The 27,988-nt window shown below is 38.8% G+C and overlaps 1 protein-coding gene across 1 annotated transcript; it reads left to right on the plus strand.

Moving 5' to 3' along the window:
• Window positions 1-11,591: 11,591 nt before the first annotated feature.
• dap (death-associated protein) lies at window positions 11,592-25,206 on the plus strand. Its single transcript, XM_056364394.1, has 4 exons — window positions 11,592-11,794; window positions 12,872-12,968; window positions 19,405-19,447; window positions 23,159-25,206. The coding sequence occupies exons 1-4, from the start codon at window positions 11,740-11,742 to the stop codon at window positions 23,276-23,278; spliced, it is 315 nt and encodes a 104-aa protein (XP_056220369.1). The 5' UTR covers window positions 11,592-11,739; the 3' UTR covers window positions 23,279-25,206.
• The last annotated feature ends 2,782 nt before the right edge of the window (window positions 25,207-27,988 follow it).

A 27,988-nucleotide genomic window follows, 5' to 3' on the forward strand; every position in this document is an offset into this window, starting at 1 on the left:
TCAGATGTTTTCTCCACAGGTAAACTCTATAAGGTGTTTATCTCAAAAGCACAAATTAATCATGTGCTGCATAGTGTGGATTGTAGATTAATCTGACACACTTTGATGTGTTTTAGATTAATTCACATATATGTGCCTTTTCTTTCAGTCTGTTGGTCAAAAGGGCTTCAGGTAGCTTTGAAGATCAGAGTTAACAACATACGTCAGAACATTTTCCTTCACACAGCCGTCCTTAGGAGTTTGAGCCCCAAAAAACAATGCTGTAAAAAAATAAAAAATAATTAAATATGAACAATAGTTAAGGAAATTGTTCACATAACTAATCAGGTAAAAACAAGATTTGGTTACTGGGTTGGGCATGGTGATGAACACCAACTTGAACACATCCCATATATAAGCCTCAACCAAATATACTGTAAAAACTTAGATTGCAGTGAAATAACACTTAGTAAATAAATGATAGCAACATTGACTCAATAAGAAAGCCTGTAAGTAATTTCTTTAAGTTGAACTCAACATATCTTAATTCCGTTAATTTTGATAGAGAAAATCTAACCGTAATAGAATAAGAGAAGTAGAAAGAAAATTGGATGGATTATACCCAATGGGAAATCATTGGTTTTAATCATCTTGCACCTCAATCACAAACAGCAAACATGCCCGGGCTTGCTGGATGTCCTGCTGAAGGCTTGTAAAACTGCAGTGCCCTCCTCCAGTTTTTTCACAAGGTAAGATCTGGTTTGTCATAGATAACAAGCAGTTATTAAGTTCTTTAGAACCTAAATATTGTCTGACTGTGCTGCAAGGTATAGTTAATTGAATAAATCCAGCCAACATGGTGACATGTAGGGAAGCAATAATAAAATGATGGGCTAAGTGCTAGTCTTCATTCAAATCTCACCAAAATTCAAACAGAGATTCTCAAGATGGTAGATATCAAGTGTTTCAAATGGTGTTTGGATCAGACAAACAGTGAGTCATCAGTGATATTAATTGCTATAATCTTGCTATAATATTTATTGTATGCACAACATTTTCCTTTTTTACAAAGTCAAAGTCACCAAATTATTTGATTATTCTCCTGAAACCAGCAGAATGATTTTTTACAATGCACTTTTACACCAACATTAAAATGACACTAATTGTCTAATAGGTGAGTGCTTCAGTCCTGCTTCAGTCCTGCTTCAGTTCTGCTCCATCACAAATCCAGTAGCAATTAATTAATATGGTATTTAAATGCTTGCAAGCTGCTTGGACTTTGATAATTGCTGCTAGCGGCTATATTTGTTTTTTGTTTTTTTTTTCTTTGGTGATACCTTTGTAAATAATTAAAGGTTAATGCTTTAGTTAACTTTGGTGTCAAATCAACATCCTGTTGTGTGCAATAGACAAAATAAGATCAATTTAATGCAATCCAAACAACACTAGCACCATGTTATCACAGTTTAGCCACTTGCAGAAACAAGCTGTAAATACAACAATGACATATAATCACATTTGAAGCTGCAAAGTTGTTTGCAAACTGCTGCCTCTTTACATATGTAAGTCTAATATTCACTTTCCTTTTAACTCTGTTTTTGGTCTCCTGTCACAATTCATGTTTGTTTGTTTATTCTCGCCATTCTGTCTGCTGCCATTCTCCATCCACCCACCAGATGCCCTCAGTCTTTCCCACCTGTCCCTGATTCTTGACTCCCACGTTAACCTGCCGTGCAGTAACCCCTGATCTTTCCCGCCCACCTACACACCTGTTTCCACTTTCCTCATTATCGCAGCCACTATTTAAAACCTGCCTGTCCCACCTGCTCCTCTGTCAGCTTGTATGTTGATTTTCAGGCTGAAGATATTTGTTCTTGCCACCTGTGTCTGTTTTGTTGCTGTACCTGCTACCACACTAACACTACCCTACCTGCCTGCCTGTAAGTCTTTACTATCACCCTCTACTCAAGTAAAGTAACGGAGCTAGTCCTGCCTACCTGGTTGTCCTGCATTTGGGTCTTCCCTTTTGCCCTGTACTCTAATGGGACAGTATCAACCAACTCCTGAAGGAAATATCTGGCTGCTTAGCTGCTAAATGCTTGACTATGTTCACCAGCTAGTCACCGACTGTGTGTGTCTGTCGTTTGCTGAAAGTGGGTTTGGGGGCTTTTTTCCTGAAAATAGCTGCCTGCTGTGACTGAAAACGATGCTGATGCAAGCAGTGAGAGTGAGCCACAACATCACAGTTACGGGCTGTAAATCCAAAAGAATAGAAGACCAAAGACACTGAAAAACCTCTTAGAGCTGAGGGAAACTGTAGACATTTTAACATTACACATAGTCACGTGATCAATTGTTAATATAAAAATATTGATTTATAGCCACTTTGAACTTGATAAGTTATTAATTCCAGCAATCCTGTATTGAATTATATAATAATGTAGAGTTGTTTGGGTTAGTTGATCCAATTCATCTCTGTATCATACTTATTGGCTGTTAATTTCTTGACTTCAATATTCCCAAATTGTATATCTAGTTTTTTATACAAGACTGAAAAATTCAGTCTTTTATCTTTTACATGAAGATGTTTACACATACTTGCATTGCTCCAAAAATAATACAAAAGTATTGCTGATAGCTTTATAGTACAACAAGCAGGATGAATATAAGCTCTGACTCAAGTTTATTCAGCTAGACATATTCAAGGAAAAAATCGGAATTAGTATTACTTACAACTTCCCGAAAAAAGTCACTGAGCTGGGGCACATCATGTATACATTTTCATGTGGTACATCTTTTGGAGCTTTGATATTCTTACAGTAGTGTAGTGAGTAGACATGAGGGGCACAACCCAAAACAAACTATCAATAACTTCAGATTGCTTTTACACAGACAATTTACCACTGTTGTCTCCTCTGGCCGACAAGCGACACTGTTAACATCCTGATACCATCATCTGTTCACACAAACATATTCGCTGGGGACTTGACTGACAAACGTGCAGGAACATGTTACATAATAACGCTTTGGATAAGATTCATATTCACACTTCCACTGATAATGACACTTTCAGATGCCGTATAGTTAATGTACTTACATGGTGTTGCAGTGACAGGCATGTTTAAGCATAACAGTGGGGCTTAATATTTCACTATAATGTTGCCCCAGAGAGACAGCAGTGGGATGTGGTTGGAGAGGTGTTAATAATAATAGAGAGATGTAAAGCCAATGCAAGGGCTCCCACACCCACCAGCCTCTATTGTCACATTAATGACAGTGGACAGACAGGAAGGATGCAGTAATGGAGATTCCCTTTTTTTTATTTGTCCCATCATTTTGTTACGTTTTTATGTTGCCCCTATGACTTTGATCCCATTCATCCAGGAAATCTATTGAACTGAACTTGCAGCATATTAAATAAAATTATGCTGAGCTGGAAGAAGCAGCATTGGTTACAATCCATTGGAATTCACATCTCCCCCTTCCCTCTCCCTTTCTTCCTTCCCCTTCTTTGATGCTGTCTAGGTTAGGCCTGTGAAATGTAGTGTTGGGTAATAACTCCATTGCGTTGATTATTAGCCTTCACAATAGAGGCAAGCCTCCTCTGTCTGAGCACAATCCCATAGCGGAAGGCTGGTATAACTTAATGTGGCATGAAAATAGCTCCTCAATTTTCCTGCACACAGCCTTTCTAGAAACTGCCCTGTTCCACCCTGCAGATGCCTTCGGCCTTCACTGTTTCACTCCTTCTCTCCCAACTCTCTCTCCCTCTAACTCTCACAGCATCCCTATCCATTCAGCCATCACACACCTCAGGCTGTGGTTCAAAGGTGTATATATGTGTGTGTACTCATGTGCATGGAGGTGCATGTCAGCAGAGAGCTGGAAGGGTGTGAAGGCAGGAAGGAGAGACACAAAGTGAGATTTAAGGGGAAAAGGAGACAGAAACGTAGTGGGGAGCAGGTGTAGGATCTGTGATTCATACTCAGAGGATTTGAGCATGAAATCAATTTGTGTTTAAGCAGAAGTGAGGCTCCACAAAGCTACTGTGTGCCACAAATAAACCCTGAGAAATCACTGCTCTCATCTGAAAGTGAAGGAGAAGGAAGGGTGGAGCATCAAGGAGACAGAAGTTGGTAGGCTGGACAAGGGAGATGAAGATGGAGAGGGAGGAAAAGGATACCCATGAAATAGGGAGGGACAGGAAGATTTTAGAAATGTAAAAATTACAGGCATAATAACTACAATGTGAGTAATGGCAGGCACAAGTGCAAGGTCCTAGAAACAATGTCTTGAAAAAACAAAAAAACTTCAGGTATTTTTTTATTAATATAATAATAATAATAATAATAATAATAATAATAATGAAGTGACATGAATAAGAGACATATAGAAAAAAGAGAATAGAATCTATTTTGTATTTGCTAAAAGCAAATTAGCAAACTGGGGTTGCAACAGCTGGTAGCAGAAATTAGGGGCCTGTTCATGGACAAGCTAAAGTTCAAAACATATGAGCTGCTCAGATGTTGAGTTTTTTTAAAGTTCTGGACAACTTAAAAAGTTTCTTAAATTTGCATATACCCTGAGATACCACCTGATTATAACAGGTGAATACATTTATTTTTGCTTTGAAACAGCTTTACGTTTACTGCTCCCTTTAAACCAGGTTGGTTGGCCACCAGGGGGCAGCTGAAACAAACTGTGATCAGAACACTGACCTTTCAAGCTAATCTGCCCAATTTGTTAGCATATTAGCCTATTTACACATCCATTAGAAATGCAGCGACATTAGCATTTATTTGGAGTCATGTTTCTGGCCACCTAATCAATGTATATCCAGTACTCACTCTACTCTACTTTCAGCACCAGCACTACTTTAACAATATATTTTTTCCATTGTTATAAAAAATACTGGTTATAGCTGTTTTAATAAAAGATGGTTGGTATATGTTTGCTCTCTCAGTGTGTGAATCCTCTAAACTAACTGCAGTTGATGAACAGTCAACAAGTCAGCATCATTTGTATTCTTGGCTTCTGGCTTTCCAGTTTACCTTGGAAGTGCTTGTGAGTCCTTCTTTCACCTTAACTTACAACCTTACAATCGCTAAATATTAACTTACAAAATCAACTTTAGCACATATACCAAATTCAACACTGTTTGGAATAAAATTAACACCAAAATGGAAACACACTGAAAATATTTTTTTTCTACATACAACCTGTTTTACACTACATTATATGTTAAATAATAATGGCATGTATGTGTAGTTAAAGTCGAGTTTCTGATTTAGCAACAGTTTGCTGAGTTGTTTTTTTTTTTTCCTTTTTTTTTTTTTCATAGAGGCATAACTGAGAAGCTGCACCAAGAAGTATGGTAAGGATGGAGTGTGAAATATGTAGGCAACTACATTACAGAGGACTGAGATAAATGATTGAAGAGATAAAGTGTAGCAGAGGAGGAGGCAGAAAAACAGGCTTCGAGAGCAGTTGTCCCAAATCCACAATTATTTTAATCAAGTACATGTACCTCTCATTTCTCATTTCCCCCGCTGTCATACATTCTGCCGCATCTGTTGGCTAAGCAAGAGGGGAAAAAAATATGGCAAGTAGCCTCCCTACAGCGAGATGTTCACTACTGTTTGACGTGTGTGTTATCATGGATCATTTACACCTGCAAGAAATGGCAGCATATTTCAGTTTGATCCATAAAAATTCCTTTCAGAGGGCACTAAAACTCAGCAGTGCTGATTAACATAGCTAAAGCCAGACAAAAAACACTGGTGATAGCAAAACTTACTCAAAAGTTTACTGGGCATAAGAATTCTGAGCATGTTACAATTTCACAGTGAATGAAGAGGTCAGATGTTGTGCTACATGGTGATGATTCCATTTTGTTTAATTTCTTTTTGTTTTTGTTCTTATGTAAAAGACTGCTTTATGGACAGAGTCACACAAGGGAAGTTGAGACTATCTTTATTTTGATGTCCTTCATATTCTTTTTATCATTTATATTCTATATCACAGTTAAGAATTTTGGAAACAACCTACTCTAGTGTTTGAAATTTGAATATCCTTTTTCTACCTTTCTTTCCATGCATCTGTTGGCATCCATCCATATGAAATTCAAATGACATATTCCTAACGTAACTTGAATTGTGTTATTCATCACAGTAAACATCAACCCTGCTTTAATTTCTCAAATCCATCTGCACTTCATGTGACATTGAAGAAAGTTACTTCAGACTTGCTGTGAAAGATTATTCAACTAAAGCAAATTTTCTTAGCCTGCTAATTGGTTTTCTCAGCTACATTATAGAAACTAATGTAAACCAATGGTTGCCTGTAAGAGCAGGAATGCTAACATCAGCCTGCTATATGCTCACAATACCAATGTTAACATGCTGATATTTAGTAAGTATACATTTTCTAATTAGCACTAAACACAAAGCACACTGAGGGTGAAGTGTACTTTGTGTTTAGTGCTAATTAGAAAATGTTATACACATGCTTATACACTAAACTAAGATGGCGAACATGGTATACTCATTAATCTACACTCTATACTCCATTAAGAAAAAGCAAAAACCAGAATTTTGAATATTTACAAATGTATTAAAAAGGAAAAACTGAAATACCACATTGGCATTATTATTCATAGGCTTAGCTTTGACACTTGAAATATAGCTCAGGTTCCTCCCATTTGTCTTGATCATCTTTGAGATGTTTCTAAACCTTGATTGAAGTCCACCTGTGGAAGGAACTGCCTGTCTGTCTGTGAGCTCTTTCTCCTCAGTGAAAGACACATGAAAGCTGCTGGGAATTTGCCAAAACAAAAAAAAGAACCTAATGCACTCTCAGACTGTGAGAAACAAGATTCAGTGGTTTGATGAAACCAAGATTGAACCGTTTGGGCTCAATTCTAAGCATCATGTCCGGGTGAAACCACCCATCACCTGCCCAACACCATGCCAACGGTGAAGAATGGTGATGGCAGTACCGTACTGTGGAGGTGGTCTGGAGAGACCAGAAAATGGCTGTCAAATCGATGGTCCCCATCCAACCTGATAGAGCTTGAGAGGATCTGCAGAGAAGAATGGCAAAAAATCCCTAAATCCAGGTGCCAAAACTTATCACGTCTAGAAGATTCAACACTGTAATCGCTGCGCTTCAACTAAGTACTGAGTAAAGGGTCTGAATACTTATGTTGAGGTGATATTTCAGTTTTTCCTTTTTAATAAATTTGCAAGAATTTATAAATTGTGTTTTTGCTTCGTCATTTTGGGGTAATGAGTCTAGATTTATGAGGGAAAAAACTAATTTAAACTATTTTAACATAGCAAAATGTGAAACAAAGGGGTCTGATTACTTTCTGAATGCTCTGATACAAACACTGCAATCTATGAATTTGATCCAATATGCAGAACACAGCACAACCACGACACCTTTCCTCGTGCTGAATAGAATTAATCAATAACCAAAATATGCAGGGTTGACTGAGAATTTTGCACCTAAATGTGTCTGTGGTGCCATTAAAATTATGGTTTTCACAAGTCCACCCCGTTTTGAGGCAACTTGAAAACTGCCCTCACAGTAAGTATCTGACTTTTGCTTGAGTGAAAAATAAGCTTCAGACTACTGTGTCCTAACTGAACTTGACCTCAGTCCACTGATGGAGTAGAACAAGAGAAAAAGGAGTAAACCTATGGCGATCAATAATCCATCACCTTCTTTCTAATCAGTCTGCTTATTCGCACTGTTCTTTCTGTCTTTCCTATCCTCACTTTCCATCCTATTTCAGTTTGACTGTGATTGACATGAACACATGCAACCAAGCTACATATGAATGGTTCTCTGTCTCACACACACACACACACACACACACACACACACACACACACACACACACCATAAGGGGCCATGTCAGGTATTGAATAGTCAGTGCTGCAGAGCAGAAGCCTTGGTTATTCATGTGTGATAGTGCTGCTGCAGTGGCTCCCACAGAGCTACATCAGTGTGTGTGTCTGTGTGTGAGAGAGAGTGAGAAATGCATGAAAGTATACTATACGTGTCAGAGGCATGATTGTGTGTGTCTGTGTGCGTGCGTGCATGCGTGTGCGTGTGTGTGTGCGTGTGTGTGTGTGTGTGTGTGTGTGCACCTGTCAGCTTGAGCAAATTCACTCACCTGTGACGTCCTCATTCTGTCTCTCCATAAGCCATCACTGAGAGTGCTCCTCTCAAAGGCCCAGGCAACACACACATACACAGAGTCATATCAGCCATGGGCAGGTGTTGAGATCACTGACTTCTGAAGAGGATTTCACCAATGGCAGTTTGAATGTCTGCCGTGTATTTTCACCCTAGGTAATGAATGGCCTCCCTCTTTCTCCATCTCTCGTGTGTGTATGTGCGTCACAGACAGAAAGTGGCAAAGAACAGAAATATGGGTCGAATGACAGTGACAAAAAATAAAGTGTGAGAGAGAATACAAAATTAGCTGGATGCGGAGCTCCGTATTTGTCTTTTGCTTCTGAATTGTGCAGTTTCTTTGTCTCTTCATTCTTCAGTTTTTCTGGGACATCACAGGCCAAGCTTTGTTGGAGTGACAGCGATGATGAATCCTGCAGGACACAAACTCCCACATACACAACTGGAGATGCTTTTCTGATGTAAGAAAGTTGCATTCTTCCATCTAGTGGCCACACATGTGCATAAACTTGCATGTATTCATGGATATATGCCGTGAAAGGGAGAACCAGGTTGGGCTGGTTGACATATAGTTGAAATCAATATCATGATATTAAAATGAATATTTTTTCAATGACTAATTTTGTTTTTTAGTAAAAACCATTCATTTGGACAACAGACCTTTGGTGAAAGATAGCATTGTTTCTTCTCAAGCAAAGGTTTTCTAAAATCTGAAAATGAAAAAGTTATTGTGATGTCATCAGAGTTTCATCAGTTTTAGAAAAGAAAAGACGTATTTATAACAGAAATCTAAAGTTATTATCTGACGGTGTTGAGTTTGAAATATTTAGGTGTTTACCGGGCACTGAGGGTCTAACAAAAGATGATTACCAGTTGTAATAGGGGAGATGTAGTCTTTTGTCCCACACTAGGGACTTCAGCCTCAATTTTGACCATTAATTTCTCTTGCAAGTACACTACTAAAGTGCTGGAGTTGTCCTTTGGTTTACTTTTTCATCTCATCTAATCAATGCTGAAGCATGCAGCAATCCACATAGATTTTCTCATTCAATATGATCGCCAAGGTGAGTAAAACTACAAGATACTTTGAAACTTCATATTTATTTATAGGGATCCTGGAGCCTACTTTTAAGTAATAATTGGAGTACAGTATCATTCAGGTTCTTTCAGAAGGACTAGATCACAACAGTAGAGATCTAACAGTGAAGAGAGGAGACTGGAAGAGAGATGTGGCACTCTTACTCATACTTTCTTTCCTTGAAGCTCAGATATGAATCAGGCAGATCTAATGTATATGCAGAGGTCAAATTATCAAAGGGAGGCAATCCATCCCCTCAGCGATACATCTGATAAAAGACTGAAGCCCGGGCTGCCACATTTTGACAATATAGGAAGTCTGTAGGTATGAATATGTGCTCTACTGTGCTCCCTCTCTGCTAGAAAAGGCTGCTGTTTGTAAGGATGACATCCTAATCATCTTTTCTTGTTAAATAAGAGTTATCAAAGTCCAAACATTTTTAATTAGACATTAATTCATCCTTTTATCAGCAGACTGCATCCTGACCTGCAAGTGAACCCCTGGCCTTTTGATTGGTTGTCAACACCCTCCTCAGGGACATTAATGCCCAGGCAACAGATTCTTGCACTTTGATGACAAATGTGATGCTCAGACCACCACTCCACTGCCAAAACCCATTCCTCATCAACACTGTATGTGTGTGTGTGTGTGTGTGTGTGTGTGTGTGTGTGTGTAGTCAAACTTGTGTGTGTGACATTAGTTGCCACATAGAATATGAATACACAGATTTTGGAAATTACCTGATTGCATCTGTATTTTTAATATATTTCTCATTGTTTATTTCAATGAATAATTCAAATGTACTCAATTAATTCATTCCTGGAAAACACAACTGTGACCAAACACACGTAAACATATGTACACATTAGATTAACCACTCCTTAGATATATCACATAATACACTGCCGGTTTTAAAAAAAAATTGAATTTCACCTGTCATTACTAAAATGTGTAAACACTTATAAATTAACAGCTGTTCCACCACCACAAACACAAACAATAACTGCTGTATATATGCTATATTAGCCTTCTGGTTAATGAATAGAAGCTGATGTTTTACTTGAAATAAACTATTATCCATATTTTCTTTTTTTCTAACCAGTTACTTATGACACTGTTAGGCTTTCTCTGAATTTATCAGCTCTGCCCAAGGACACTGTCATGTCAACCAATTAATGAACCACTGTGGACTTATGGTGCAAAAACAGAATGTTGGTGGTCACTGAGGTCACCACTGTTACACATATACAGCTTGTTTCCACTTTCTCTCTGTTGGAGCGCCTCTTGCCTTCTCTTGCTCATCCTGCTGCTGCTGCTGCTGCTGTTGTGGTTGCTATTACAGCAGAGATGGAAACAGGCATCTTCATTAGAAGCCACTGGGTACTTAAATTAGTGTCTTTCAGTCTGGGCTCTGGGTAATATTTAAATAGTTTATTAAATGGATGACAATTAACATTATAAGCGTCTGCTCAATTATATTTGCAAATTTTTCATTTTCTGTCACAAAGCACTTAACTTCCTGATACATTGTTGACAGCCGCTCTGGATACAATCACTTTACTGGAGTCAGTCATTCCACTCTAACGTACTGTACATGTAGGTGATTTTTTTCACACACATGCATTCGTGATAATTCAGATGGATATAAAACCAAACAACAGATAACTTGATAAGCAACAAAACACACTAATTACACATAATGAAATCACAGATAACAAAAATACACTAAATGATAATTAAATTTCAAATCAACTTCTTTAATCGGATCAGACTATATTCTGTATAATGGCGTATTTTGCTATACCCCTTTATACGCAATTGTTTGTTTGTTTTTTTATGAAAAAACGAGATCAACTCGAGAATATGGAAGTCCATAGATCATATATCATCACATCAATAGCCAATCATATTAATACAAATAAAGCTAGTGTAGACTAGTGGGCCAATATCAATTACTACAAACATCTCTTCGAAAATTTTGATGCAGGCAACAGGCAAAAATTCTAATATATTAAGAATGGAAAATATCACACAAAACAGTAAATTACTTAACTAATACAATAACCTTTCTAATAATATTACTTTCCCTTCCAGTCCTAGCGGAGGACACCATGATTGTAATTGCAGTTGCCACTTGGGGAAGTACATGACATTCCTCACGAGCAAAAAACCAACCTGTTCATGCTTTCAAGTCATTTTTTTCCGAGTCTGAGGATGTAATATCCGACTTTCCAATGTTTCATGAACGCAGCATTAATTACTGGCTACGACTGACGTCAGCGCGCTCCATACGTAGAGCAACTCCTGACGGGAAGCATCTGATGTCATCACGCATCGTTTCCAAACAATGCTCAGGAAGAAGCCACGTTGACGGTCCAGATTGAAGTGTAGTGCACATTTGCAGGCAGAATAAAGCAGGAATTTGTTTGTTAGACGCTCTGATTTCTTCTCGCTTAAGACTCCAAATCGGAGCCGAGATGTCATCACCGCCGAAGGAGAAAGTCGAAACCAAAGGAGGACATCCCCCTGCAGGTAAAACTCCCTGATGTCTTGTGTTGTTTTTGAAAGCTTCCTATAAATCTGAAGGCCTTAGTTTCTGCAGTGTCTCAAAGCAAAAATCACATGATGATGATTCATATTTATATAGCAACTAAACTGGCAGATTCAGCGACTGACAATTTGTCTTAGCGTTTAAGATTGCATATTGTCTAATCTGCCATATTTGTAAATGTCGTACATTTCCATACTTCCTGATTGACATTGATCTTGCAACACGAGTAAGCATGGTGATATAGTAATGATCGGTAATTATCAAAGTGTTATGTAAAGGTTTTAGTTCCAATGCTGCTGCTAATGGTTGTTGGCTGACGGTGACGTGGAGGTCATAGGCTCCAGTCTTGTGGATGTAGGCTGGAGAAAAACAGATAAGGTGTACGTGGACATGAGCAGTGTGGAAGGGCACTGGGCTACAGCAGCTGCAGGACTGATAGCACAGTAAGATAACAAATGCCCCTGGCACCCAACCTGTGATTAGTGGGAGGCCTGAAGCACATACAGGCTGCAGCATGTCAGTCTTTAACAAACATACTGGTATGTTACTGCAGATGTATACACACTGGAGATCACTGACATTATCCTTTCTGTAAACAACCCCTCTGCAGCGAGGTTAGAGGTTAAGGTCAGCAACAGAACAGAAGCTGTCCTGCAGCTGCAAAGAGTTCAGTATCTCGCTTAAGGGCACTTTCGGCAGAATGGCTGCTTTCACACACTGTCGACTTCTAAGTCACTCTGCCAATGTGCAACTTAAAAATATGATTCTATTTAAATTAAACAAATATAGAGGTCCTAAATTCTCCTTATGTGAATCATATTGTTGTAGCGCCTAAATGTTACATTAGAAGGAAAGTGCAAATTATTTTCTATTTAACTTTCCAAATACAATATGTTGTTTTGTTTGATATCAGTATCTTAGATCTTTGTGTTTCCTAATTGTTTTAAATTGCAGCTTTTACATTAGTCATTTGTGACCTCTTGGAATCATTGTCTTAGTTCATCTAGTAATTAATGTTTATTTGAGTGTTTATGTGCATGTACGTGTGTGTGTTGCAGTGAAGGCAGGAGGTATGAGGATAGTGCAGAAGCACCAGGCAGCTGCTGCCCCAGAACCACCACAGAAAGATGACGATGAGGAGTATGTCAGCAGCAGGTAACACAGCTACACAGCCATGGAGAGATTACGGAATAGGCCTACTGGCTACAGGCCCAGGGTCCCAGAGTCTCTGTTTGAAGTAACAGTTATTTTTTTTTATTTTTTTTTTTTTGTCTGAAGGTCAATCAAAGGACTACAAAGATACACAAAAGATGTGTAAAAGTGACCGAAAAGAGATGTGAAACCATTACAAAGAGATGTAAAACTACCACAGACTTAAACTGACCACAAAAGACTCAAAACAGTTTCAAAATGTCTGCGAAGAGATACTAAACAACACGACACAGCCATGTAAAAAATATTGTTGTTTTGTATGTCTTTGAGTCTTAGTGTCTTGATCCTATGTAGGAGAGGTGGGGAGCCTGTCATGTGTTTGCCCATGGACCCATTGTCTCATAATCCATCCATGCACACAGTTAAGCCACATGCAAGCACCTACGCACATTTACTAAAGTACAACTGCTTCAATACTCTCTCCAGTCTATCTAAATGTAAACACACAGCAGTTAGATGGACAGACTGCCTGTGCAATGTATGACTCTGTGGTTGTTTGTAAGTAACAAACAAACACACACCCTGCAAATTGCCAGCTAAGCAATTTAGCTGCTTTCACTTTTCTATAAGGCTATACAGCAGGCAATTTTGCAGTAGACTTGTTGTGTGATATTGCTAGCTTATTCAGTAAACAATATAATTACTGCATAATTACAGCTTTAACTTCAACAGCCCATTCAGCACTCGCTATTGTTTGCTATAAGTAGCCTTGGTTAGCATATTTTGTTCTGTTTCCATATTAGCATGTTTGACTTTTGCTGCTTGAATGCATTGTTCGTACTGAGGTCACACTGTGTGTGTGTGTGTGTGTGTGTGTGTGTGTGTGTGTGTGTGTGTGTGTGTGTGAGAGAGTGTGTGTGTGTGTGTGTGTGTGCCTGCCTGCTGCTACGCCCACATATGTCTACTCAATATTCATGAGGACCCATCAGTTATGTGCGTCTTGGTACAGGTGGCATATTCACACCACATATCAGTTTGTGTGTGTGTTAACGAGAGGTGATAAATGAGAACTGACAAGCAGTGCACAGCAGTGAGCAGGGTTCAAGAACACTGCCAACTGTCAAGGAATTTTCTGTGCATGCGCTTTATACATGCAACCTCACGCACAGATTAAATTATTACTTCCACCAAGGAGGTTATGTTTTCACCCGTGTATGTTTGTTTATTTGTTAGCAGGATTACACAAAAAGTATTGGAACCGATTTGCACCAAACTTGGTGGAGGAATGGGGCATAGGCCAGAGAAAACCCCATTACATTTATCATTTTCCTATTACTTTTGACATTTTCATCAATTTCTTAGGAAATAATGTTTTTATCTTGATGTACAAAATCACACACATTTATGGTGTTGACATCTATTAGTTTGTATAATTTGGTGAAGATCCAGATAAAAATGCAGATCTGACAGACATGTGGGATTGTTTGGTCTTTGCAGAGGTATCGTATACAGTCTACATAGTGCCATTCTAATATATTGCATGCTCTTCATCCAAGGTGTTTGTTGAGCATTTTCATATAATTCAAAGCACAATTGTATCAAGCATGTGGCAATAAGTCACTTCCCTCTTCTCCCTTTTTCTTTGTGCCAAGATGGGTGGCAATAATACACAGGGCATTTACAGGAAGTAAAAAGTGAGGTCAAGTAGATAACAGAAGTACAAGAGCAACATGCAAGATTGGCTTGTACTGTTCAAAGGTAAAGCCCTGCTTTAGAAGGAGAGAACACTCTAGACTATAAGAGAAACATGGATGTTGTTCATCTCAGTTGTAGCAGACACTGGTCATCATGCAACTGCCATTCCAGCCTGCTTAATATGCACTTCCTCATTTTATTGTGTTGCATTACAGGATATGGTGTCATACTGCTCATCATGAGAATCAACTTGGGACTGCAACTGACCATTATTTTCATTATTAAATTAAATTATTTGGATTATTTTTTGAATAATCAATGAATTGCTTAATGTTACAAAATAGTGAAAAAAATGCCCATCACAAGTTCCTAGAAGTCAAGGTATATCTTCTAAAATTTCTTGTTTTGTCCAACCAACAGTCCAAAACCCAAAGATATTCAGTTTACAATGATATAAAACAGAGCAAAGCAGCAAATACTCACATTTAGAAGCTGGGACCAGGGAATGTGTGATAGTTGTGCTTGAAAAATGACTGAATCAGTAATCAAAGTAGTTGCCAATTAATTTTCTGTCGATCAACTAAAGGATTAGTCAGTTACTATAGTATAGTTACACAGTTAATTATTACAGGTAAGAAGGAGTCTCTTGTGCATTAGCCTCTCCACTAACAGTGGTTGGTGCTCTCAGAATAGGACAGGATACTACAAACTGTTCAATGGGCCACTTCTGAATGACAGAACCCAGATAAGTAGTTTATATTATATATTAGTATTTTATTTGTGGTGAGTTGTTCAGAAGTGGCTCATTGAACTGAAGGAAACCTATTTTAAATCAGCCTGCAGCTTGATAAACTCCTCTTGGCCTGGCTGTGTAAATGTATGTTTACCTTCCTCCTGTGAAATTATTATTTTTAACTAAAAAATTATGTGTCAGCACATCCAAAAAAAAAAAAAGAAGATGAAGAGTTACTGCACTCCATCAATAAATACAGTCAGCAAAACTCTCTCACTCACACACACTCTGTCTGTCCCTCTCTGTGTCACGCTGATGGACATCTAGCAGGTGGCTACTAGGTAAATTTCACATTAGTAGCAGCCAGTGAAGCGTTGTAGTCAGGGAACACCTGCCGTACCCAATCTAGCTAAAATGGACAGATGGAGCAAAGGGGGAGAGATAGGTGGACGGGATTATGGCAAGGAGGCGAAGGAAGAATTCTTTTAGTATGGGGAGCGAGGGATGCTATGGTGACATGAAGATATGAAAGAGGGAAAGCATTACTCAGTAAGAGATGGAGTAATGGAGGAAAGAGAGGGGTAGCTAGGTGTGAAATACAGGCTAGAAAGGGAAGCATAAAGTGGAGCAAACTGGTGATCCAGCAGAGGTGTCCTGCCCACTAACTGTCAGGTGAATGTGTTTCTCAAATGCATCAGGAACAAATCTACTGAATGTACAGGTGGAGTGTTTCTTCTTCTGTGTAAAATATGATGCTACAGTGAGAGTTGGAGAAACAGGAAGAGATAGCAAAGGCACAAGACAGATGAACATTTGGTTGTTTCAACACTCAACATGTTGCTTCTTAATAAAGTGAATACATGGTTTATGAGCTGCTCACACATCGTTTGGGTGATCAGCTCAATGTGTAAAAACTACATGCAAGGTGATCATAGGCCTCATGTCGGTTGCACTGTCACCACTCCTACATATTTTGGTGAGAGGTGGATAGGTTCCAGAGGCTCAGAAAAAGAGCGGGTGGTGCTGTGTGCATGCCTGACTAAATCACTGCACACACACACACACACACACACACACACACACACACACACACACACACACACACACACACTGTATGTAGGAACTGTTTTGAAATGTGCAGTAAGCTGACAGCTCATGGTGAAAAGTTGAGAAAAAGGGGGGGGGGGGTAGGAGGAGGAGGAGGAGGGAAGAAAGGCAACAGGCATCAGTTCCTATGGCAACCATCACCCTCGCCCACGGCAACAAACTTCCTGTTCTGCCGAAGCAGAGAGAGAGAGATGGCTGGGGTTGTGGTGGTTTTAAAGCTAAACATAGAGAAGAAAAAAAAACACATGAATGCATTAATGTACATTTCACTCTTTTAGTTATATGTTCAAATTTGCAGTCTATATCTCCCTCTCTCTTTTTCTCCATTGTGCTCCCTCTGCTGTTTCTCTAACTCTTCTCTTCTGGCACGAAGCAAACTCCTCTTCAGGATTCCTTACAGCTCTCTACTGCCCCCTGCAGGCTCCCTGCGCCGCCACCTTCGTCACAATAAGCAAACCACAGCCGAGATCTCTGTCCGTTTTTTTCTCTCTCTGTGTGTGCCCTTTTCGAGGTACCGCTTTCCATTTCGCCAGGTAGAAAGGATGGAAAAAAAGTGTCAGTAGCATAATGTTATGGCAAATACTGTAGTGCAGTTTTGTTAATCCATGATTAAAAATCCTTAAACTGAGCGTGTGTCTCTTTATTAAGCATGACTAAAACCTGACATGTGTCTGTCTTTGCAGTATCTATGTATTTAACTGCCAGGTTAAGTTAAAAGCTTACACTCATGCCTCATTTTCTGTTTGACTTTAAAAAGAGTTTTGATACATTTGAAGGAGTCATATGCTTGTTAGCTGTGTGTCTCTCTGACAGGCTTACACGCCTCACTCCTGTCTGTCTGTCCAGACATATCTTACCTGTCTGCCCTCTGTCTCTCTGGTCTTAAAGCACAATCCCAGTAACAACAGGCAGAGCCTGATACTAACATGCTTCAAATGCTATAGTGACTTTTTCCTTCATCCTGGGGTTTTGTTTTATGCCTCCCCTTCCGTTGCGGTCAATATTTCAGGATTTATCTTCGGATTCCACAATGGAGATAGACATTCAACAGAATAGAGTCATGACAGCCCAGCGTGGGGTGGATACCAGCCCAAACTGTCTCAGTATGTGAATACATATCCAACTGAGCGTGCCTGTTCACCTCAACCCCGCTGTGTCTCACCTCACTGTAGCTGGAATTGAAATTGTAACTGAAGCAGCTATTGTATACATGTGCAGCATGTCTCTGTGGCAAGGTGTAAGACATGTATGAATAAATATTGAACATTTAAAGTTGTTCTGAAGATAATTTACACGTGATGTGCATCATTCAAAACAACTTTATATATTTGCAGAAAAACAGCTTGGTTGCTGGTTTACAGTTCGAAGGGCCTGTTAAAATAAATGAGGAAATCTCAGACTCTTAATGCTAGGATAGCACTTTTCAGTTAATTATCATATTTATAATGAAAGCATATACCTCTGCTCTGCAGTATGGCACTCTGTCAGATGTGTTTAAGATAAAAGTTTGTCCAACAGGTTTTTGCACACAAACATACGTACACAGTTTCTTCATTTGGCACTTGCCATATGGAGATGTATTCTCTGTTTGTATATATTATTAAATTATTTAAATCTTAATTTTCAAGCCAATTGTTTGCTGAAATCTAGCAAGACCACCTCACAGCCAGCACAGCATTCATTTGAATGAGGACTTTGTGGTGCTAATATGCTATAGTTAAATTAATTGAATTGCTTATAGAAAACCTCTCAATCCCACATTTTCACAAGTGGCTAGTGAGGAATAATCAGTGAAATTCAACAAGATTCTCATTGAGATAAGAAGCACGAAGCTATATTAGCTATTCAGTGCCAAGATGCTGATTGCAGAGATGTGATTAAAAAGTTGTGCATGGATCCTAAAATATTGAAAAATAAGTAGCAGATGTTTCAGATGTGATGGAATCCCAAATTATTGGATTCTGACTGCTGAGGCTGCAGTTTGTGTTCTGTGTTAGAAACTTCATCTTTTCAACATATTTGGGTTGTTAATGCGATAAGATGTAAGTTGTACATGCTTGCTGCAACACCTAATGTCTTTGAGTGGAGTTTTGAAAGTGGCTACCACAACTGTACTCTTTTGCCGTGGATGACAATGCCGTAAAATTAGACTTGTTTGGCACTTGTTTGTAATGTCAAGGTCGATACTTTCCTCAGGTTCCGCATTCCTCCTCCTCATCTTTTTCTCTGCCTCCATCCCTTCCACTTTGTCTGAGTGAGTGCTCACCTCCCTCTCTCACCCATGCTTTTCTCTTACCCTCTAACAGTCCAATATTATACAGGTATGTTCCTCCCGCGTCCTCCCTGCCCTCTCACCTCCCCTTGCTGCTCTTCCCCCTCAGTCTCCCTTATTTCCTCCACCTCTTTTTCCTCTCCTCATCTTCTCCCTAGCAAATCCTTTCTTTGTCATCATCTTCCTCTATTACCCTCTTTTCTAGCTTTCGCTCCCTCCCTCCCTCCCTCCTCTGCTCTTCTCTTCACATGCTTTCCATCCAGAAGCTGTGAGCCCCAGTGGTTGGCCACGATGAATGGGAGCTATTTAAACTGCTGGTGTGTGTGTGTGTGTGTATGTGTGTGTGCGTGTGTTCCCAGAGATAGTAAGACTGTGGGTGTTATGTGTTATGACAACTTAGGTTGTTTGTGTTTTGGCTTTGTTTTAGCTTCCGGGGCCTTGATGTATCCAAATGGGTAAACTTTTGCAAATATTACTGTATATACAGTAAACTGTACCCTTGACCTGCGTAGTATATGATTAAATTACACACACCATCACCACAGAGTAAAACCCCAGGCACACACTCTGCTTTTGGCCTTCCATATAATTATGAACTGTCTTATAATTATTTATCTCTTTCTTCTGTTTAGTCCACCAAAGGTCCCAGTGATTGTGTCTGGAGTGGTTACAAAGGTAAGATACACACATACACGAACAGTAGTGAAATAAGTATTATGAGATGGTTTATAACTGGAACATGAGCCCTACAGTGTTGAGAGAAACAAGAGAGCACAATAAATTAAAAATAAATAAAACTGGGGAGAATAGCAGTGGAGTGCCAAATGGAGAAAAAAGGAGATAAAATGATGAAGGGTTACAATAATAAATCAGTTATCTGTTATCACAAATATAGCTTTAATTTTGTATTGTAAAATAACTATAACTATATAATCTATAAATCAGTGATATGCACAGCAGTAATGTAACAATAGAGTACATTAGGACTGTTTTGATACAGTAATAATCATCAACTCTTTATACTATTTGTACTTACAGCTCATTTTATCCTTATATTTTTTATAATCCCAACCTGAAAACAAGATGAAAAAGAAAATATCGACACCCATCGACTGAAAAATTGTCTTATTATATACAGTATGATTTCCACACTCCAAACAATGCACATTGGGTGATTCCTTATATTAAAATGTTGTGTACAGTTTATTGTGCTTTATTATATCTAACAATAACACCTAACAATATGATGAACCACCACCATGTTTTACAACATCAAAAATGACCACAGTTCAACACCATCTCTGCATCCACAAAAATAAACTATAACAAGCTTCGCATAAGCCAGTTGGTAATTTTATTGCAAAATGCTGGATTATGTTAAATGGCACGTTGCTTTAAGTGCATCGGCCTCTGTGTTTGTGTGTTTTTGTAGGTTTTATCAGTCTTGACCTGTCGCTTTGAAAAGTGCGACAAAGTCTGTGAAAAGCATTGTTTGATTATTTTTTGTTAGATTTATTGTGTGTGTGCTTGTGTGTGTGTGGTCTCTCTCTCTGTGTCTCTCAGTGTCTCTGTGTCTCTGTGGGGTGGGTGGGTGTTGAAAAAGTGTCCTTGACTTCTTGGAAGGCTCCATTCCCTGCCTTGTGTGTCTGTGTGTGTCAGACCAGGCAGATTGTTTGCGGAAGATTGCAGTGATATCAGCAAGGTGGCAGGCATCCCATTTATCCCCTGATCCTCCTCTAGCCTTCCCTTTCGCCCCCTATCACTGCCATCAAACCCAGAGGCGAGCACTGCACAAAGCCTCAGAAAAGCCTTTTAGGAGCTAAGTGAAACACTTGTGTGTGTTTGTGTGTAGAGTTTGTGGTCTGCTGGTCTTTCTTTTTTTTTTTCAAATGTAAAAAATAAGACATTTCCTGGCTATATATTTTCTGTTTTACTTTTCTCTCTGAATGGTAGAATGGGATTTTCTAAATTGCTCTCGTCTAATAAACATTACTTGATCTAAGGTAGGGGTGACTAGACTAACTGCACTAGAAGCTGTAATGGGAAAGTATTGCAGGTTGGTCAGGAAATAAACATCTTCCGGAGATTCTTTTTTTTTTTTGGCTCAGATCTTATTCCCTTCTCCCAGCTTGGATCAGTTGTCACCAGAAATGACTGTCCTGTGCTCCCAAAAATACACACAATTATCCTCATGTCATAGTAAAAAGAAAAAAAGTCCTTGACAAAGAAAAATATGTTATGATATGACATTGTTGAAAAAGTCAGCCTTCACATCTTTTCAAGCAAAAAGGAAATGTACATATTGAGTCACATAAAACATAAAAAGACCTGAAAGGAGTATTTTCACTCTTCTACTTTATAAGATTTCTTTCGACATTTTAAATATATTTTAAGACAAAAATGATTTTGAAATAAGTAGTTACTTCTCCAGACAGATGTGCACCCATCTGCTGAAATGATGAAAATGAAGCAGTAAACATGCTTAGCCAATCCCCACAACTTTATTCACAGTGTACGGCAGTAATAGAGTTAATTTGTTGCGTTCCTTCCCATACCTCTGCTTCATTGGGATGGAGGTAGAGAAAAGCCTTGAGCTTCAGAAGAGAGGAGGAGGGCAATTGGAGGTCAGATCCATCCACATCCCGTGCAGTTAGCTGTGGAATTGGCTTTAAATGAAAGAAACGCGCACACTGTAAATGTTTTGTGCCCACCTACACACATACACAGAAAAACTAGTGCACAGCCACACACACAAAACAAAACCAACACACACATAGAGTGAGGATTAAGGTCAAGCAAGGATGGGGTGGGTGAGTAAAGTTCAGCAAAAGGCTCAGAGACGCAGGGGATGTGTGTTTCCATGCGTGTGTTTTTGTAGAGCGTCGATTAAATTGATTGTCTAACTTTATCTATGTGGACATCATAAGAATTCAGAATATGAAGGAACCATGGGTTTGGTTATCAGTTATTCATGCTGGAGTAATAACATTCACATATGGCAACATCAGGACAGATGTCAGCAAAATACCAACTTAACTAATTACTGAAGGCTAGAAATGTAGATGAAAGAATTAAGACTGTCAATAATAATCCATTTAATCATGCATGCGGCAAAGTAATGTGTGTAATCTGTGCTTTAAGCAGCTGTTTTCTAGCTTTAACCAAGCTCACCACCCACTGTTAATTTAATTCATCCACTTGATCTAATATTTTTTCTCATAAATGGGGTCGATATGAACAATGCAAGAGAAAAAAGTGAAAAACAGGCAAATTAAAGTGACCAAAGACCAAAAACCAGTCACAAGCCAGTAAAGAAGAGGGGGGTAAGGAGCAGGTAATAATAAAGGAAAGAAACTGAATAATTGACGAAGAAAGAAAATAAAATGCTGGCAGGGAGAGATGAAACAAAAAAGAAGGAAGGAATTGAGTCATTATTGTAGATAGTTGCTGATTAAAATTCTGCATTCCTCTGTGAATGATCAAATTCCTGCTTTCATCCGATTTAGAAGCAGGCTGTTTATGGGCATTTTTCTTGGAATAAGAGATTGAGGTTGCAGAGCAGATGAGCAGGGACAGATAAGTGCTCCTTACTGTACCCTCTGTGCACTTCAGGGATTTCCTCATTGTTATTATGATTATCAGAGGCAAAGGATTTAAATATGGGTCATAAAGTTCACATAGTGTACGTGCATAGACACAGTTTACACAGTATGTTACTTAGTCTTTCACACGTAATCTATAAAAATCTGTATGAGCACTCCAGTTAATATCCTCTCCATTGATGTTTTCCCCTAATCATTGTAAATTCTACTTGCATTCTAGTTGCATTGCTCTTGTTTCATGAACATGAGCCACGATGAGCCTCTTACTGGTAACAACCACATCATTATGCTACTGTTTAATAGTTAACTGGATGGATATTAGCTGTACTGTGTGTTGTTGCAATGGCAGGTTTGTAACAGGTAAGATGCAGCAGAGCTTGTGGGTGGTATCAGAAAGTTGAGATTCAATCATGATTTTTCCATCTCACAAATATAAGATGAAGGTATTTACAGATGTTTCCCCCTCATGGTTTAAGCAGGTGAAAGGCTTCTAAACTCAAAAAATGATTGGTCTTTTATGACATTTCAGCATTTAATTGTTGCTGTCAAGAATAGTCGTCGTCATAGTCATCATGTAGTTATTATACATGTCATTTCAAGTTTCAAAATACATTCAAAAGTTATTTTGGCAACAATTTCATCTTGTTTAGCAGGCATACCATGCATGAGCTAATTTTAAGGCTAGAGCTGTAAGCTGTAGTTTCTAAACCTTTTGTGTATATCCAAAGGATTGAATGCAGTTAATTTTTGCACTCTAATGTCCTGCTGACTTTGTTCTGTTCAGGGTGATAAGGACTTCACCCCAGCAGCTGCCCAGGTGGCTCACCAGAAGCCCCAGCCTTGTATCCCCAAGCTGCCACCCGCCCAGCACATCAACCAGCACATCCACCAGCCCCGCAAGTGAGCCAGGCAGCAGGCTACAATGGCTATGCTAACTCCACCAGCCGGCCTTCCCAATGGAACACATAGGATGAAGATGTTTCCCCACTAGGCACAGATCTCCTCTAAATAATCAGAGTAATTTTTGTTAGCCTGTTGCGTTACATGTACAAGGAATTTGTCAGCAACAGTTACCTAATGCCAATACAGCCATTGTAGAAGTCCCACTCTTCACACCCTTGCTGCATTGGTGCTGCACTCTTAGTTCTGCAATTTTGGGTCTTCTCCTTAAAAGGCATTGCTTTGACAGTTGTGTAGTCCTAAGATGGTATAAATGGGCAGAGGGTCTTCTAAAATGGCTAACTTTCTTGGATTAAATGAGCTGAGAAATTGACCTTAGATCTGAGTCTGTGGGGGGAACTCTCACTCCACCAATGTGCTGACCAATACCACATCATTGCAACCAGCCAATCACAGCAAACCCGTCAATCAGGCCAACTAACCAACCAATCACCTCACAGTGATGAGCCCAGGCTCCAGCCTTCTACCTATGATCTTCACAGACCAAAAGAACCAATCAACCAATCATGAGGTGGACACCAGTTTCACATTATCACCACAAGCCAAAAAAGAACACGCAGACATTTTCTAAATTGCAAGAATCAGGTCGATGCAAGTGTATTACTGAGACTTGCCAAAGTGCACTTGTACAGCGTGGACCAGAGAAAGTAAAACTAGCCATTTACTTGACAGCATTAACCAATTATGAGCCTAAATGCTGAGGTTACCAGCAACTTTGACAGGCATTCCATTTGACCCTTACCCCCATATCCCCACCACAAATGTCCACCGAAATTAGAGATGTAGTGATTGATCGGCCTGCAATCGAAATCTGGAAGTATTTTCACTCTGGAGAACAAACTGGACATTTTCAGTTTTATAGATGCCCTATAAGGAGAACAATAAGATGTAAAACATGACCCATTTCTGTGTAATGATGTCTGTCATTACCTAAGTAGCTACTTGATGCATGTTGTTAATGTCATGACTCAGGATAGCTACCTACAGTTATAGCAGGGCCTAAACCTGCTTAGATTTTGCTACAGTTTCTTCCTATGTAACTGGTTCTTACCTGTTATTCAAGAAAGAGCCTACCTCTTCTCTGCTCTGCTCTTCTAGCAATGTAAACGGATTTTAGTGCAAACTCAGATTTGCGTGACATGGATTTATATTGTATCTGCTACACACAAGCGCCAACTGGAATGAAAATGCAAGAGAAACTGTAATGAAATCTTAAGAAAGCTAACTACTGTGAAGCAGCTGCAGGATGCTTCGTGTTTACATTAACATTTACCTTAACATCACAAGGAAGTAGCGTTCTTCATTACAAACTATAAAAAACATTGCAGAGAAGAGCAGTTCGGAATAGTGTGAGGCTCTTAACTGTAACATGAAGGTAAAAACATGGACAAGTGCACAAGTGCAACAATGGCCAATTCTACATTCCATAGAAAAGTGATGAAACAAATACTGTATTTCAACCATGTGACGGTTTATCAGTCTACAGAAAATGCAACACATTTAATTTCTACAAGCCAGGGTGTATACAGATATGGATCCTGGCATATAAGAAATCTAGAAATGATACATATCAGCACACACACAAACACACACCACCCTTTTCCTTAATCACCCATTCCCTTATGCTCAAGTGACATTTGTTGCAACACTAAAGTTCAGGTTTCCAGAAAAGAAAGAAATTTATCTTGCCAAGAATGAATGATCTCCTATGTTAATTTAATTAAGTTTAAAAGAGTTTTATTTTTTTTTTCTCTCTTTTTTTTTTTCATGAGTAAATTGTTCAAATTGTACAAATCTTTAGTCATTGAGTGGACTTAGGTATTAGGTGTGGTTGTCATAGTAAATAAAGATGTAGACTATCTTGAAAATTGACATTTTTAGCTTGTCTTTTTTGTCTGCAAAAATGTCTTAATGCTCAACTGAGAGATTTGTCACATAAAAAAAGATGTTTTGGCTCAGTACTAGATATGGTAAATGATTTGGTTCTAATATTTTGTACACTTTAGAGGAAGAAAATGTTTTCAGAAAGTTCAAACTAGTCCCGCTCACCTAGAGTAGTTGAGCATCCCATGGTGAATTAGCACCCTGCACTGAGGGATTGGGGCTCAGCTGGTGTTTTGAAATGAAACAGAAGCATCTCTCCAAGAGTTGTCTGCTGTTTTTCTCTTCAGCACACACACACACAACACTGTACACCAGGTGTTAGTGCATGTAATCCATCTTTACACAAGCATCTGCAACCAGATGTTCTGTCAGCTTATGTTATCCCAATAAACCAGCCAGCACTGGCTTAGTTGGTACTAGTCTCTGTCAGCAAGCTGAAACACCCCATTAAAGAAGACGCAATTTCCTTGACTCTCCATCTTTGTATGTAGTTCTCTCAGAGTGGTAGATCTCTCATCTCTTGCCATGCTTTATTAGACTGATAGGAGGAACGGAATGAGAGTAAGACAGAGCTAATAATATGAGGAAGAATTTCACAGTGAAGAAGATAGATCAAGATGCATTCTTAAATACTCAGAATTTTGGCTTGGATTACATTTCATTACTAGTCTAGCTAGTTCACATCAGGTCAGTATTTAGTACATAACACTGACACTGCCAAGATGAGTTGACTGATAACTATCATCACCCATACAGGAGAAGCTGACAGTCACAGTGCAGATAAGTGCTTTTGAAGAACTAAAAACCTATTAAATTTCATGATTTATGAAATCTGTAAAGAAATAACTTTGTTTTAGTTGGTAGCCTCGCACATTGGCTCAGTGGCAAACATCTGCCCTTGAGCAAGGCGCTGCCCTGTAGGTATGTTTGGGAGGTATATCCAAAAAAGCCAGCTTTTAGAAACCATGTGTCAGCAGGCAAAAGATGTTTTCTGTCTATGTTTTTCTGACCCCAAAACATCTTAGCTCGTCTTCCAACACCATAAAACAGTCAAGGTTATGGCACTTTACCTTCATTACCAAGTCATTGTCATTTAGAGGCCCTTTATTATATTAGCCTTGAGTATACACCACAAGCTGTTGGCCATGTGAACCTCAGGTACATTAAAACTGGCTTTAACTAGCTGAGACTGAAAACCTTCCACAGATGCCTCAGTTTACTCAGTCAATAAGGCCACAGTGGGAGGAAAAGGTATTTATTTCAGTCAGGTCAGGACGTTTTGGCTACAGTTTTACCAAATCCAAACTGTTTACTCCTCCAGTGTCCACTTTTTTTTATATTCCAACCATTAAACAATACCATGAGTGCTACTCCTCAAACATAGAACTGACAGACCTTTATGTAAAACTAATTTGTTTTCTGCAATGTTACTATTGAAAATGTCTAAAGAAAGTGCAGTACTTTTTTTAAATCAAGTTTGGTGTTATCTACTGAGAGAAGATTTTTTTGTTTAAGAGCACTGTTCTCTGCCAAGTTCTCCTGACTTTTTATCAACGAGGGCTCCACCACTCAAACATTGTACATTGTAGATAATTTTGATGCTGATTTAATTTTAAGACATGATCATTTATTCATACTTCTCAGCTTTGCAGAAATGGAATTCATTAAGAAGGACCTACTTTATCCTTGATTGCATCACAGTATCATTTCAAAGAATAATAGAAAAAGAAATGAAAATTATACAGCTCTCATACCTTTAGAAATGGGACAGATTACATTTGGTTCTTGCTAAATCAGTGAAAATGTGGATAAATTCATTGAAATCATAAGGATAATACTTTTGATCATGCATTATTTATAAATAAGGCATAAACCTGGTTTACCACTATTAAATTTGCAAGAGAGAAATGAAACAATTCAGTCAATTGTAATTTGTGATTTTATACTTTTTTTTATACTCAGTTACATAACGATGCTGGTGAGCACAAACACCAATATTGCTAATTAGCAATAAATAAATAAAATAATACTAGGACTACTGTTGAAAAGTCTTTTTTGCTTAGAAAGGTTCCAAACTGAGTGAAATGCCCCAGAAGTATTAAAGGGGCAGCCATGATAAGAGCTGGTCAGATTCACAAAATGCTGAGGAAAGGAGCTTCAATGCTTCCTATTTTATCATCTATAGCATAGTATACACTGAACCTTCCTTTATGAAAGGAAAGGAGATAATGCTGTCCCACAATTCTTTGCAGCAAGGTCAAGGAAAGGTGGCTAGGAAAGGCGATTTTCTTTTTTCAACCACAGCCTAGAATTTCACTCACCTCATAAAACAGGAGCACAAACTTCCTGATCAGACTTTTGTTAGTCAATTAACCACAGAAAAAGCCTTACTATTTGTCAGATATTTGCATAAAAAGTCCTCTGAAAGGCTCCAGCACCACAAACATGGCTACAAGGTCATGTTTAGTGACTTGAATTAGCTGAGGTGATGCCTATAAGACAGCTAGTGGACTGTGACAGCACCCACCTGTCACTCACAGCAGCCACTCCCTCAATTATGCATAACTTTAAACCTTAATAAAATTTAAACAAGTGAGTTGTATTAAAATTCACAGTTGTCATGAAAGGGGGATTAGCTATACAGATTGAAACCATTTTTTGTACTAGGCTGTAAAACATTTACAACTTGTTTCAGCTTTTAAGTTGAACATTTAACATGGGAGTCTATGGGGGGTTGACTCGTTTGTGGAGCCAGCCTCAAGTTCAGCCC

Source organism: Seriola aureovittata, chromosome 20 (genome assembly GCF_021018895.1).
Source record: "Seriola aureovittata isolate HTS-2021-v1 ecotype China chromosome 20, ASM2101889v1, whole genome shotgun sequence".
In the NCBI taxonomy this organism is placed as follows: Eukaryota; Metazoa; Chordata; class Actinopteri; order Carangiformes; family Carangidae; genus Seriola; species Seriola aureovittata.